The following is a 14,950-nucleotide window of genomic DNA, read 5'->3' on the forward strand; positions in this document are numbered from 1 at the left end:
TGGGGTAAGAGTGGGGGGGGGAAAAAAAATCAGACCTAAGGGAGTCTTATGGAATAGTTAAAATGCAACACAGGGAGCTGAGTGTTACATGTGTCTGGTTGTAAGTCATGAACTCTTTGGGTTAGAATGAAACCAAGCAGAGATTGTTCAGTAACAATGTTTAGATGTGTTTTTCCTAAAGCATTTGGTATAGGTGACTGTAAGATCATTGATTTGATCTGGTATGCCACAATCTACTATCTATGAAATAGCAAGCATTCAGAAATGTTTCTAAATAGGTAAACAACAAACTAAAAATCCCTCCTGAAAACTAACAGACGTGTACACAATATTCAGTTTATAATAGATAGTTGTGGTCTTTATCACCAATTTTACACCAATTATTTCCTTTGCAGGGACATCTCGTAAAATCCAGTTGAATGATTCTTGGAGTAAAATGGTATTTGAAGTAAATTTATGAGAAACTGACACTATGAAGACAAATAGAAAGACCTCACTTATTAGTCCACATAGTTGTCTATGCCTGGAACATTAATTTTATCTGCAGGCAAACCTCTGTTTTTCAGTCACTGATACTGCTGCTGACTTGGGAGAGTCACAAGTTCTAATTTTCTTACTTTTCCCCATCAAAGACATGACTTTAACAACAATTATCTCATTTGGATGGTGTGAGACTTACTGGAGATCCTTAAGTACTTTAAATACACTGTACCATTCTCAAGTACAATCGTTAATTTCACAGAAACTTCTGCAGTAATTCAGTGTCCTGTGTCAGTGATTTACATCTTATTTTTTTCAGTGTCTGGTCATCACCTCTGGGGTTTGTTAATTTGGTACTAAAGCAGCATGTGATAAATAACAAACAATACTGCTGTGTGGGAGAGAAAAAATGAAAGAATCTATGTGTGAGAAACAGGGCTGTAGGAAGAAGCAGGAATTACTGTAAATGTCACTCAGACTTACTCAGCTGTACAAGACTGCTATCCTTATTATCCATCCAGAACATACAACTGTTTTTCAAATAGGAATGCATTGAAGGTTAGAAGGAAAACCTAGTGGGCTCATGTCTCCACTTGTTTAAATTCCTCATCTACATTACAATGACTGATTTTTAAAGAATGCTAAGTGATGCTGAGACCTAGATGGAATTGCATAAGTGTTTACTTGTTTAACGTTAGTTGAAATTCAGTTAGAAACTAGCTCCGAGTTACTATTCACCAAGAGAAGAAGAAACAAAATTCGGCCTAATGGCCCGCTGCATCTTGGCTGGTCATTCTTATGTCTCATGAACAGCACAGTGCATCCTATATCTTCAAAATCTGAAACTGTTTTTAAATTACTCAAGCTCTCTCCTTCCAGTGTAACATAGTTATAGGCCTGGTAGAATCTATTCCAAGTAGTGCTACATCAAATCTCTCAAGTTCTTAGTAATTAACTATGATAAAAGCCATCTTGATTTAAGTAACTGCCATGATATTCTCAAACCATACATCAGATCTATAATTAAGTCAACTCATGTTAGGAGTTAAAACAAACATTTACAAGAAGATATCTGAAATAATAAACAGAAATCATGAGTAGTGACAGCGAGACTTTCTGATGTGTGAGCCAGAGATCCTGCTGGAACCCACAACTGGGAGGTCATACTGTGAGTTTGGAGCTGTCAGCACTGCTGTCCAATGGCCCCGGATGAGATTGCTGTCCCTTAAAATCACCTGCTGAAATAAGTAAACTGAAGCCTTCAAAAGAGCTCCCTTAGCACTGGTGCAGCTGATTCAAGCCCTCCCCTTATGCTCTTCTAGTGGGGTGTCAATTTATGTCAACACCACGACCACTAGGAAAGGGTTTCAGACCCCGCTGTGGGACGCTCTGGTTGTATCTCCTTGGCTCTGCCCATGACAGTATGGATGCTCAAGGCTCTTTCCTGCCGCATGTTGACATGCTCTGGTCTTCCAGCTCTCTGCCTTGGCACTCACCCTTTTAGCTTAATGTTTCAGTCTCAGTTTCCTGCCCTGAGGGGTCTCATGACTGTCTCCCCTCTGCTGAAGCTCTGATCTTGTTTTCCTCCTTCCATAACAATTCAGAAAATGTATCCAGAGACAATAATAAGGTGCAGACCAATGACAGCAAACAAGTAATGTCTATATAAATTAAAGGGAAATACATACAACTTCATAAAATATTCACAGTATTGCAAAAGAAGAAACTGCATCCTGGAGAACTGCGAAAGATGAGTTACAAACAGGTGCTATAAAATAGGTAAGTACTGGTAAAGAATTCTCAAGATCATATATAATTTACATAATTGGAACCATGAAGCATAAGCAAGGGAAGAACAAGCACTGTTGCTCTAAACCGTGTTTATGATCAGCAAAATCCCAGAACAGCTCCTTAAGATCCATTGATGTTTTGGGACTTAAATATAGGTTTAAAACTCAAAATGTACTCATATTTGAATGGGCCTGAGAAAATGTTCCTTTGTAGGAAATGGGCACATATTCCTAGCTGGTACCATACTGTCACCTGTATGTCCCCAGCAGATACAGTAGAGCAGTAGTTGAACATTTCAATATTTAAAGCAATAGATTTTTATGGCAAACAGATAGCCAGATTTTTGGGGTTTTTTTTTGGTTTTGTTCATTGCAGAAGCTGAACTAAAACATATTACAGAAGACTTATTTTAAAGCAGCAATTATTTTCCTGCAAAGAACTACTGTGATACCAGGACATCCCACTTGAGGAAGGGCTGTACACAAAGCATAGATCTTTCACCAGCCACAGCTGACAAAAACCTTCCCTGATGGGATTTCTGCCTTGGGAAGGTTGTTTAGTCCCTATTGCTGAGGAACATGAAGAACAGATTGAATGAATATGTCAGGAAGAGCAGAGACATAGTTGAGGTTGGGTTAGGCAGTAGGTTACCTTGCAAGAATTAGACTCTGCATCTGAAATTTATGGCTTTATAAAGGCAGATGGCGAACTAAGTTGTATTAATAAAGAAACAAAATGTTAAATATACACAAGTAGAAAAATGAAGGGCAACTTAATGAGTCATCTTTGAAAACTGGCATTCTGCTTAGCTGGTTTTGAGCTATACTTTGATGGTTAGGAGCCTGATGTCTACTGGGATTGTACCATTAGTGAATCATTTGCAATTAAACACGTACAACCTGGATGCTAGTGAAAGAGTCAAAGCCAAAATTACTGTGTTTTGGTTTGGGAGAATGGAAGAATAAAACCATGCTGGGTCCAGAAAAAAATCTCTGATACAGTGGAAATACTTCAAGCCATATGAAAGTCTAGAGAATTTTATTTTTCAGTTACCAATTTTGGCTTTGGGAATCACAGCAAACATAATCCATCAGGTGACATAGTTAATACCACAGTGTTTCAGTTTGGTAATGAGACCAAGAATCATGATTTATATTAAATCCCTCCCAAATGTATTACCTAATTTGCTTATTGGTGTAAAAATGCTTTCTTGGTCTGGTGGTATGAAAGGCTTTTGTCTTTTCTATCTTAGCAGATGAATTGGTGTTTCCGAATTACATTCTTTGTTCAGAAATGTTTTCATTTTGTCATATGTAGAGAGCCAAAATATGGCCTTCACGTCACTTAAAGTATGTAAAATTTCTATTTAGGAGGACAGAAATGTAGACCATCAGTTGATAGGTAGATTGTACCTGAATACCTGAACTTTTCAGTCTGCATAACTTAGTGACAAACTGGAGCAAAACTACAGAGTTTTTATATGCAGTGCATGTTTCTGAAAATTTAGCTTCTAGTTTAGCTTCATACATACACAATGGAAAGTTTTTTGGAAGACCATGAAAATGGTCCCATAGTAGTGATTGACTCAAACGGTGTCTTCAGCAAAGCTCTTGACTTCCTATCACAACCTTTTTTCCACGCACCTTGTACTATATGTGCCCCCCCAAACCAAGCTTCCCTTCACACTTTCATCTGTCAAGAGTATAATCTTATTTCCTCAAAGTAAGACCCTAGTTTTGAGCTCATTTTATTGCCAACTTTGTAACATTTTTCTGTATGTTTTTCTTTTAATTTATCATTTTGAATTAATCTGAATTTTTAAAATGTACAAAAGCAGAATACTGCAAGTTGTGAAGGTCAGAAGTCACTTTCCACCCTATGAGCCAACAAAATACTTCAGTATCCAGACTGTCCAAAGAAATCACTATTTTTTAAACCTGATGACACATTGCATGAGGAAAGTTAAAAACACTCAAAAACATTGCCAAATGCTGAGATGAATAATTACAACTCAGAGGAAATAAACTATTCAGCCCAGACATTTGGAGAACATATATAGAAGTACAGTTGTACTATTCATGGATCAGTATATGAATATGTAATTGGAAGAACTTTTCTAGGCTAGGGATGAATGCAGAGCACAATAGAGGCAGAAGATGAACTCAGACTAAAAATCTCTTTATAGTACTCACATTTTCCTTCAAAGTATCTACGTCAACAGCAGTTTCTGTTCATCCAGGCACAATGGAACCATGTCAGACTGATCTACAGCTGGAAGAAGTGACTGAAACAGCATTAATAGAGAGTTTTTTGATACCAATCGACAACAGATCAAAACCTATTTATTTTTGTGATTGATTAATTTACATGTTTAAACTCTCAGATTTCGAAAAGTTTACAACTTCTTTTTAACTTTTCCTATTTCTTTCCAAAACTTTCAACATATTAATCCAGTTAAGATCCCATAGTCTTATGGGAGTCTAGGAAGTGCAAGTGCATGGGTCATGAGGCCTAATCCCCTCCTGTTTTAGACTCATACCATATTATTTCCTCTAAACCATATAAACAGGAATCTAAAATTGAAATTTTCCTTAGATGCCATAAGGCTTTCTCAGAACCTCACTCTGGTGATTACAAACAGCTTTGTAACTTTCAGCCTCAGTTTATGCAGTGCCAGTCAATATTTGACTTTTGTCTGGAAATTTGCATAGGTAGCAGAACCATAAAAAACTCCTTCTGCTAACATTTGTGCATCCAAGAACAGTTGTTACTCAACGTTAATCCTTTTAAATAAAACCCTCTCCCTCCTCATTAAGCTATTTTAAAGCATTGCTATAAACTCAATATTTCACTGCAGTGAAGCTAGAGAAGGTTGTAAAGTAAATATCTTCCCACTGAATGTCATGGAAGTGGGACAATAAAACTAGTGATCACTTGGTTTGAATTAAGATTCAGATTTCCTAAGCAGCTGAAATAATGGGAACACCTCAGCATATCTATAGCACAACCCTGTCAGACTGTCAATGAGAGGGAAATGCGTACGTGAGGGCAGCAGCACTGTCAGGGCTTGCTGAACCCACTGTGGGGCCACGGGTCCCCCGCTGCAGCTCCTCGCGGGCGTCAGGCAGGTCTTTAGTGCAGCCCTCCCTTCGGGCAGGATGTGAGATAGATAACCCAGAGGCAGGATCAGTGCTCAGGCTGGATTTTTGGCTTTGCATTCAGACAGAAAGTGAATTTATAAATAGAACACTTAACTGAGATGTTTAAAGTTAGGTAGAAATGAACTGGGCCTAAATGACAAAAACCCAGTATTGCCTGTGTCTTCCAAGCTGGAGTCAGCTCATATTTGGGGCATCAGGATGAGTAACCAGAGCTGTACCCTGAGTAAGGTATATGCTGGGCTTTTAAAGGATTTTTAAAAAACTTATTAACAATATTAATTCCATATGTTACAAGACAAAATGGTACTTTCAAGTGTCTAAACTGATAAATTATTGCCTTAATCCAAGAAACAGGATGTTATGGTCTTTATAGGCAAAATGAAAATGATTCTTTAAAGATGTTGTGTATTTGAGGGAAACAGTATTTTTCTTCATGTTTTTACTGTTGAGTAATAAGGTCAAGTTAAGTGTTTTTGAAAACAGGCCATATGGTTTGGGTACTTATCTGAATAACAGAAGCTAGAATCTGCAGGAATTATTAAATTGTCCAATTCATCACCTGGATAAGACACAGTCATCCTCTACAGTACAATTTTCTGTGTTACTCAGATTATATTTTAATTTTCAAACTGCTTCTCATGAATATAGCTCTGGATAACAAAATGTCCCCTAGTAGTCAGGATCCATTATTAATTATATTGTTATAAACTTGCTTACTGATTCCCTCATTATCTGCAGAGTATTTTTTCATATCCTACAGAGACAGTCAGCCAAAGCCCAAGGCACCAATTAAGAGCGGGTAAAGAATATAAGCAGGAAACCAGGGATAAGCAGTGGCTGAGGGCTATTGCTAAATAAAGCCTTTTCGAACAGAGAGTTTCACAGCTTAACAGGATTGTGTTGAGAAGCAGCCTCAATTACAAAGGCACCACCTCAGAAATACAGAGGGGCTTCAACATAAAGCACAGCTCTTCATTTTGATTTCTTTTGTCTACCAAATCCAATATTCATATTTAATTGAATATCCCAGGGCACTGACTATATTCTATAGGATATCACTAAAAAATTTATTTTTCTTATGTGAAAAATCTATAACTACTTTGATACAACATATACTTATTAAATGATTTGATACAATAGTTCAACCTAAATTACATGTCAGCTAGCTCACAATACATCCCAGCCTATGTTGTTAAGGAAAGATGAGGGTATTAAAATACAGTCAATTATAAATAATAGAACTTAATAGAAAACATTTTATTTTATTCAGTTGGACACATAGGGTCTAATTATTTGGAACTTTGTATTAACTCAATAGCATTGTGCATTCCAGTGAATCCCCTTTGCAAACTGGAATACCCTCTACCCAGCCATGGAGTCACTGCAGTAAAAGTCACCTCTCAAACTCCACTGACAACACGGTGTTGCAGGGAGGCTACACATAGACACTGTAGATTGAGGTGTAGGTTGCTGCTTTTCCTGAGCACAGGCTCTCAAGCCTCTCACCGAGCACCTGGTTTCTCCTTGTGGTCTGTGCAAATCCCCTTTTACTCTGTCACCTAATGGGCAACCTCTGCCAGGCTATAAGCAAACAGAACTGGAATGGGGAGCTAGATTGGGACTTGGTTTACACGCTGCCAAGGGAAAACAAGATGTCTTGTAAAAGCAACGTCATTCTGCAGTCCACACCCAAATTTACATTCGCGCACACACACACACAGAGTTTACAATACATTTTCTTTTGCTGTCTTACAGAGGAGGGGAGGGGAATGCAGCCAGTATTTCTGACTGTTTCACTATCCCAGGCACTGATCTCCTTTACCTTTTCAAATGTCCCAGTTAGAAGCTCCTTGGTACAACCAGAGCTTGTGCTGTATTCAAGCCTGCCTGGGGGCCAGTGGTGATGAGTGCAGAGCTGAGCGACTCCTGCAGCTGATCCTGCCTAGCATAACCATGCAGAAGTTGTAATAGAAGTGTTTGTGTCTTTAAGCTACTTCTTGAGTGCAGGCTCCCGTACTCTCTTCGCTCCCCAACACACTGACTTTTGCTTTTCTTCTGGGGACATCCATTTCTCTAGCTACAGCAGTCTGCCAGCACTGATAGTGTTAAAATGATATAGAATTTTTGTAAGGGATCTGGGGTTTGCATTCAATAGCATGCAGACTTGCCAGGAAAACCTGCAGGTGCTGTTGCCAGCACTGATGGGAACAAAACCAGTTGCCTGCACCCCTGCTCACCTGCACCCTGGCTCTTCTGCACATTCAGGCTCATCAGCCCTAAAGAAGCTCACCTGCAGACATCAAGGTGACCTGGTTGTGGGGCCACCCAGTTAGCAGTGGGGGAGAGAGCACATGCATGTGGGCAAGGACACTGCAGTCATGTAATTGTGAAAGGGTTCAGGCTGATGATAGGCAGCTCGTACAGGCACACATGTAAGGTGGGAGAGGATGAGAGCTCAGGTCTCTCAAAGAGCCAGAAGACCTCTCCTGATGACACAGCTTCTATGATAACTAGATACACACAGAAGGGGACAGATTCTCTGGTCTCTGAGGAACAGCAAAACAGCACTCTGTCCTTTGTCTCTGCTGGGTGCTGCTGTCAGGGAAAGTACGCTGCCCCGTGAGGTGCCACCTCCTCCTCCATGTGCTGACCTCCCGCACAGGCCCCGCCAGCAGCGCACCACTGCCAGTCCTGCCCCAGTGTGTCTCTCCCCTGTGCCCGTTCCCATGGCAGGAGCAGCCTTGGCCTTTCATTTTCCATGCAATTCAATTTCAATTACATTGCTGAGGAATCCTGAGCTGCCAAGGCAGAAGGACCACTTTCAGTTTTGAAAATATAATTTGTGAGAGCATGTCATAAATAGATAAATCAGATAGATAAAAGACATTCTGTGAAAAACCTTTAAAATTTTTATTCTCTGATTCCTCTTTAGTCCATTATGGTGTTATTAACTACTATTATCTCTAATAGCATAAAGATGTAAACGCTTATTTGTTCACAGCTTTATATATAACATATCTCAGAGAAGGCTTTTAGTACGTGACATTAAAAACTGAAAGCAGAAAAGCACAAAAGAGCAAAACCAAAAAAGTATAGTGAAATACAGTATGAAAAGGAAACCTATTTACACACATTAATCTATACAACATCATAGTCTGTACATTTTGTAAAAAATAATCACATTCATTTACATTATGCTTAATTTTTACTGTACTTGACAGATTGCTATTGATAAAGATGACAAAAGAGAATTTCAAAGCAATACTCATACTAATGTGCTAGGAAGAAAAAAGCTCCAGGTCATCATAAACTTATTACACTGCTTTGGGAAATAAAGGGGGTTGGGACATTTCAGCTACTGGTTTAGCTGAAATGTTACTGACTTAGATTTAACTACATACTGTTATCATTGGGCAGAACCAGGTCCAACACAGAGTGGTTAAACCACATCACATAACGCTCCTTTTAAATGTTACCCTGATGTACTCTTGCAACATACGTATTAGAACCCATTATTCTTATGTTAATATTGTTTTTTCATCAGCAGAACAGCACTGCATACTAACTTCTGCTATTTGGTTATGTCAGGGTAGTACTGACAGCCCACATCTTATATAGGCACTCATGGTAACATGAAGGTACTTTTGTTGGTAAAAGTATTTCCTGTATCCTTATGCACAGACAGTAATTGCTCAGACAGTAACCCTCATACACATAGCAGCTTCTCTGCAGGTTACTTGCCAGTTCTTCCTTTTTATCAGACATTTAATGCTTCACTTTTCATTAGAGATGTCTGAAAAAATTCTGTACAAAGTGAATTTGGAATTTATTCACAATCGCTTTGCTGAAATGGACAAATTCACAGTCAACAGAAGATGTTTTTTAGAACTCACAAAAATAGGAGACAAATAATGCACATGACTCATCTTAGTCCTTACGCATGGAGTGTGACACACGTGCACTTGGCAATGCCTTATTTCATAAATCCGTCCCAGGCATTCACTGGTTTGCTGAGGGTCTATGCCTGTTGCTTTCCCCTTCATCATGTTAAAGGCAGAGGGAAGCGTGTCTGGGGTGCATCAGGACATGAAGTAGATGCTACAGAGTGGGGCAGGCTGCCTTCAACTTGACTGCACAAGGCTTTTTGTAATGCTTTTTGCCACCAATTAGTTATTGCCACTACAGTACAGTTCCAATGTGTGCTTAAACTGGGTATTTCCTCAGCTGGCTACCTGCAGCACCCATCACCATGCCGTTCAGGTGTAATTTGTCGGGGTCTTGTGCACTCCACCACGGAGTGCATGGAGTACTTACTTAAATACATCTCAGATTCTTAAAATTTCATGAAGCCAGCACTGCTTTCAATGGTTAAAAGGGTGCTCTCGTTATTCCTAAGGTTATTTTGCGAAGCACATTAATGCAGCTGACTGAGACACCAAAGCCAACATATTTTAAAAAGGTACTAGTTTATATGGCAGAAAACATGCCAGCAATAATCTCATTGCATGTCACTAGCCAGTTCTGGTCAGTTAAAATGACTATGTAAAGTCAAAGATTTCCAGAGGTATGACCATGTCAGCTACAAGTGGGAGTGAGAAATATGGTCAATGGTGTGTGCACTCCTGAAGGAGGAGATAGTGACATATTTTCTTTGCTTCTCTTGGCTGAAGCTATTATGAATGGAATGGGGCACAGAAGAGAACTGGGAAGAATATTTGAGAAAATACCTCGCTGTCAGAATTTGAAATACTTGACATGTTTAGTTTCCCAGAGAGGAAATAAAGACATGATTTAAAGAGTGATTTTTCAAGAGACTTCACATAAAGAATATTTCTGGTGGTCTAAAGCACTTTGTTTTAGCACATGACCTCTCTGCAAAAGACAAAAAGCCAAACACCTAACCCAAAACAAGAAACAACTGTTGAAAGCTGAAGCCAGGCAGTTCAAAAGGGACATAAGGCTATTGGCTTTATCACAGAAGGCAGTCAACCACAAGGACACTCTACCAAATGAACTGAGGGATCCTCCATTGCCTGAACTTTTGAATCATCCTGCACCTTTTTTGGAGGATAACTTTGGCCAACCCAAATAACTTGGCTTAAGAAGGAATATCTGGGTAATATTAGCCAGATAACTGAATGGCCTCACCTAGAGAGATTCAATTTACCTAATTTTAGATGTAGAGTGAGAACTCTAATTACTAGCCAGCTACCCTGGCTCATTTTAGACTGAATATAGAGAAAAAGGTGATTCCGCTCACCTACCTTAGATGCCCAGCGGAACATGGGATGAATCATCTTCAACTAGTGCCTATTTCTCCATGATGACTATGAAAGGCACTTTAAAAGTCTTTAGCTCAGAGAGAGACATCCATCTTTTAGATACCAAAACCAGGGCAGATGAATTTCACCTGAGTTTATTGAGCACCTAGATGAAATCAACTCTGCAGAGGAAAATTTGAGTCAACGCTCGCTTTATATTTAGATTTTGATCATGGTTAGCAACTGGAGAGTAATCTGTCACTGTGTTCCTCAGGCATCAGCAGCAGGTGATGCTGATAAAAATCACTCAGAATGAATGGTGCCACCCTAGCAGCTCCAAGGAAAGTAAAGTACAACAATTAGCCCCAGTACAAGAGTGAATTGTATTACCATTCTTGTTCACCAACTTTCCATGATGTGCTACCGGCTTTTCAGTGGGGCCAAAAAAACAGCTTCCCTGCTCTGAAGACTTTACAACTCAGTTTGGACCCTGGTGCAACCAAAGGGAGAAAGGCAGTAAAGGAAGAAAGAAGGAGGGGAGCACTGTGTGACAAGGCCATGCCAGGAAAGCATATGCTTGTCTTGCCGCCTCTACCTCCTCCCCGATGCTGCTAGGACTGAGCAAGAACTAGTTTTTAGGGATGACAGAAGGCCAAATGATGTTTTCCTGCATTGTCCTTTTGACTCTTAGAGTCACCACAGAACAGAGCAGGAGCATTTAACTCCACATCCCTGTGCAAAATACAATGCCATGGGAAGCTATTTTGTTTCTAGGTGTCATAAAGTCACAAAACATTGATCAAGTACTAGATTTGTCAAACTGGTTTGCATCTTTTACATACATTTTAACATGATGTCTATCTGTGTGAAAAGACAGCTGAAAGTCAAACAGGTGATGATGGGGTTGATGCTGCAACTTTGCATAAAATTATTTGGAAGTCAGAATTTTCTGGGAGTAAAAAGTGAGCACTGTGCCTTCTTCTGGGCCTTTTCCAACATGAAAATATTTTCAAAAATCATTATGAAGTTAAACTGTCTCTCAGAAAATATATTTTCTGTATTTAGATTCTCTGATTTTTTATAGAGGGATGAGGTTCTATAAAGTACTGCACTTTTCACTGGTTTGAAAGAAACTACATGCAGAACCTCTCTCCCTTGTGTGCCATTCTTTGTATGTCCACATATTCCTTTACAAACTTAGTGATACCATCTATGTTCTCCCACTGGTACAACTTCATTGTCTCATATGGCATTATTTCTACATGAAAAGTAGAATCAAATACAAATGCATCTGCACCCTGTTAAAGGAAACTATGCTGTTTCATTTCAACTTAATATGTATTTTCTTATTTAAGCTTTTCTGTTTTATAATCCAAAAATCACTAAAATGTGGATCACCTAGATCTACAAAGATAGTTTTCTCTAGGATACAATGAATTATAAACACATCTAATTGGTGATGTATCATGAAGAACAGACTTATGGCACAGATTGCTTGAAATCTCTATTTCTATACCATCATTCTGTCTGTGTGTCAACTCACTCAGAGAACCTCCTTTGAACACAAAGATGAGTATACTTGAATGCTTGACAAGTGTGCCTTTCTACCCTAGGAATTTGGGAAAAAAAGTACATCCTGCACATCACATTTCAGGGAGCTATGCAGTCCCAATGCCACTTCAGACAAAGAAGCATGAAGTGCAGAGATATGTTTAATTTAGGTATGGGAGCCGCCCCCAAAGCTCAATGTGTCTTCATATATTTGCAGTGAAGAGTTTGTTGATAAGGTTGTTCAGAGATCCAGGAGAAATACTAAAGTTTAGCAGTGGTTCCTGAGTCTAAATCCTTTGGGAATATATTTAGTTTAAATACCTGTGTAGGGGTGTATCTTTAGACACCATGGGACTGTCACTGGGCAGCCTACTTCATGCCAGAATCTCAGTTACTTCACCAACTGCCAGCAGGAAACACTCTGAATGACTGGAGGTGATCATTAGCTTCTTTAAAGTCAAATCTGGCAAAGTAACAATTCATCAAGTGATTATTGTTTAACTCAAATGATACCTACTATGTAAAGGTTGGTGTCATTCAGAGAGTTACCTGTTCTGCAGTACTCATGTGAACTGTGGGGCCTTTTCTATCTTTAGTCTGACATAGCTTTGTATCACTCCAGGGTAACCCCATTAGAATAAACTGTGTTTGACTGACAAATAGCTAAATTAAATCAGACCAAAAGGTGTATGGACACTTTGACGTCTGCCAACAATATTCCCAGTACTGGCAATATTTTCAAGAATGTACATGTAGAAGGCCAAGACATGCCCTTGCTGCTGTTCTTCCCTTTACCTGCAATATTGTGGACCCTGGATTCTGCTAGCTCCATACACTGTTATCTGAAATATCAGGGCAATTGATTTTATGGGAAATATATATAATTCCCACTTGCTATTTAGAGTGGACGTGGGAAGTAAACATCACTGGGTTTCTTTCTTTTAAAGAGTGCAAATGTTCTGTGTCTATAAGAATCTGTCAGTCCTATGTCATTTTTTTTTACCAAGTGGCTACATAAGAGGCTTGGCGTCGTTGAGAATTCCTTCTATTTATGCCTTTTATGGTAATTTTTAGGGATTCTAATTTTTTTTGCTGGAGTCATGGCCAAGACAAAATTTCATCAACTCAGATACAGAATAGAATTAAGCTAAAAGAATTTACATTATTCCTTAAATGAGAGTTGTAACTTTATTGCAATATGCCTTGTTTTAGCTGCCAAGTATGTAGTTCTAGAGACATATTTCAATGAAAATATTATATAAAAATTATATTTTCAATGGGCAATATGCTATCCAAGGCTGTACCATATACTGGATTGCTCTAGCAATAAAGCACCTCTTCAGAAAATTGTTTAATAAAAGAGCACAAATCTCTGATTTTAAACAGAAAAGAACAACTGGTGATTTGCAACAGCACTACTGGAAAATGCTGATGTTTTAATCAAAACTGTTACAGTAGTCTTTTCTGTATGGACTGCAAAGGTAGTCCTACTTTCTGCACCTAAACATAAAACCAGGCACTTTTGAAAGGAACAACAGGATTGGAATCAAACTCTGTAGAAAGTAATCTCTGAAATTTATACAATTAGCTGAGAAGTACTACCTTTTTCCCCTCTGTATAAATGTTAATGATTTCCTGGATTAGCACACTAAACTCTCAGTGCAGTTAATTATAGTCTTACATTTCTTTATTTTTATTTTGTTTTCCATAATTAGGAAAGAAATGGTTCCTTAAGTATAAATAAAGTGTAAGAAATTTTCTTGCTTCCCATCTTAAACTTTCTGACATGTATCAAGCAGTCTGCATTGAACAGGATACCACACATCTTTCTTGTTGACATGTTGGAGGGTAAAAGACCATTACAGTAAATGAGTTTTTGAATAGTTACAGCTAGTAAACGGCAAGAGAACGTCAGAATTAATATGAATACCATTTTAAAAAAACAGAAAGCATCCATGGGGCAGGTGTCTCTGTTATTAACTGGTTGGCTGCACAAACCAATTTCCCAAATACCAACATGTAGAAAAGCAAAGCACTAAACTGTACATTTTATAAAATATCACATTAAGCTGCATAATGAATGATATATCCCACAGTTTTTCATGTTTTGGGGGACCTAGCTGATTTATATCATGGTGGTCTCTGTCTGCATAAATGACTGAGCCCTTGAATTCCGGTGGAGCTGAGAAACGCTTTCTGATCCATTTCGAGAAATCGAAGAGCTGTGGAGTCTGTAATCTCTGCCTGCTGTCTGCTTCCAGCACAAACTCCGCCATTTTCTTTTCAGCTCCCCTTGCACCTGTGTTAAAAAGAAAATGCGTAAGCTGAGCTGAAATGTTATTTTACGTGAGGAACTTCTTCCATGCTTATGGGCTCTCAAATGGGGACCTCTTGGAATAGAATCATAGAATGGTTTGGGTTGGTAGGGACTTTTAAAGATCATCTAGTCCAACCCTCCTGCCATGGGCAGGGACATCTTTCATTAGATGAGGTTGTTCAAAGCCACATCCAACCTGATCTTGGACATCCAACCTGATCTTGGACACTTCCAGTGGTGGAGCATCCACAACTTCACTGGGCAACCTGTTCCAGTGCCTCCACCACATTTCTTCCTCACATGCAACCTAAATCCACCCCCTTTCAGTTTAAAACCATTACCCCTTGTCCTGTCACTAAAGGCCCTGCAGGACCTTGCACTTGGCTTTG

The 14,950-nt window shown here is 39.0% G+C and overlaps 1 protein-coding gene across 2 annotated transcripts in view; it reads right to left on the minus strand.

Moving 5' to 3' along the window:
- Window positions 1-8,318: 8,318 nt before the first annotated feature.
- Window positions 8,319-14,950, minus strand: part of VIPR2 (vasoactive intestinal peptide receptor 2) — a 62,768-nt gene continuing 56,136 nt past the window's right edge. For both annotated transcript variants that reach the window (XM_074831749.1, XM_074831739.1), the window contains one exon: window positions 8,319-14,543. In XM_074831749.1, the coding sequence (XP_074687850.1) occupies window positions 14,370-14,543 (174 nt within the window). In that variant the 3' untranslated portion in view covers window positions 8,319-14,369. The remainder of the gene's footprint in view (window positions 14,544-14,950) is intronic.

This window comes from Strix aluco, chromosome 1 (genome assembly GCF_031877795.1).
Source record: "Strix aluco isolate bStrAlu1 chromosome 1, bStrAlu1.hap1, whole genome shotgun sequence".
In the NCBI taxonomy this organism is placed as follows: Eukaryota; Metazoa; Chordata; class Aves; order Strigiformes; family Strigidae; genus Strix; species Strix aluco.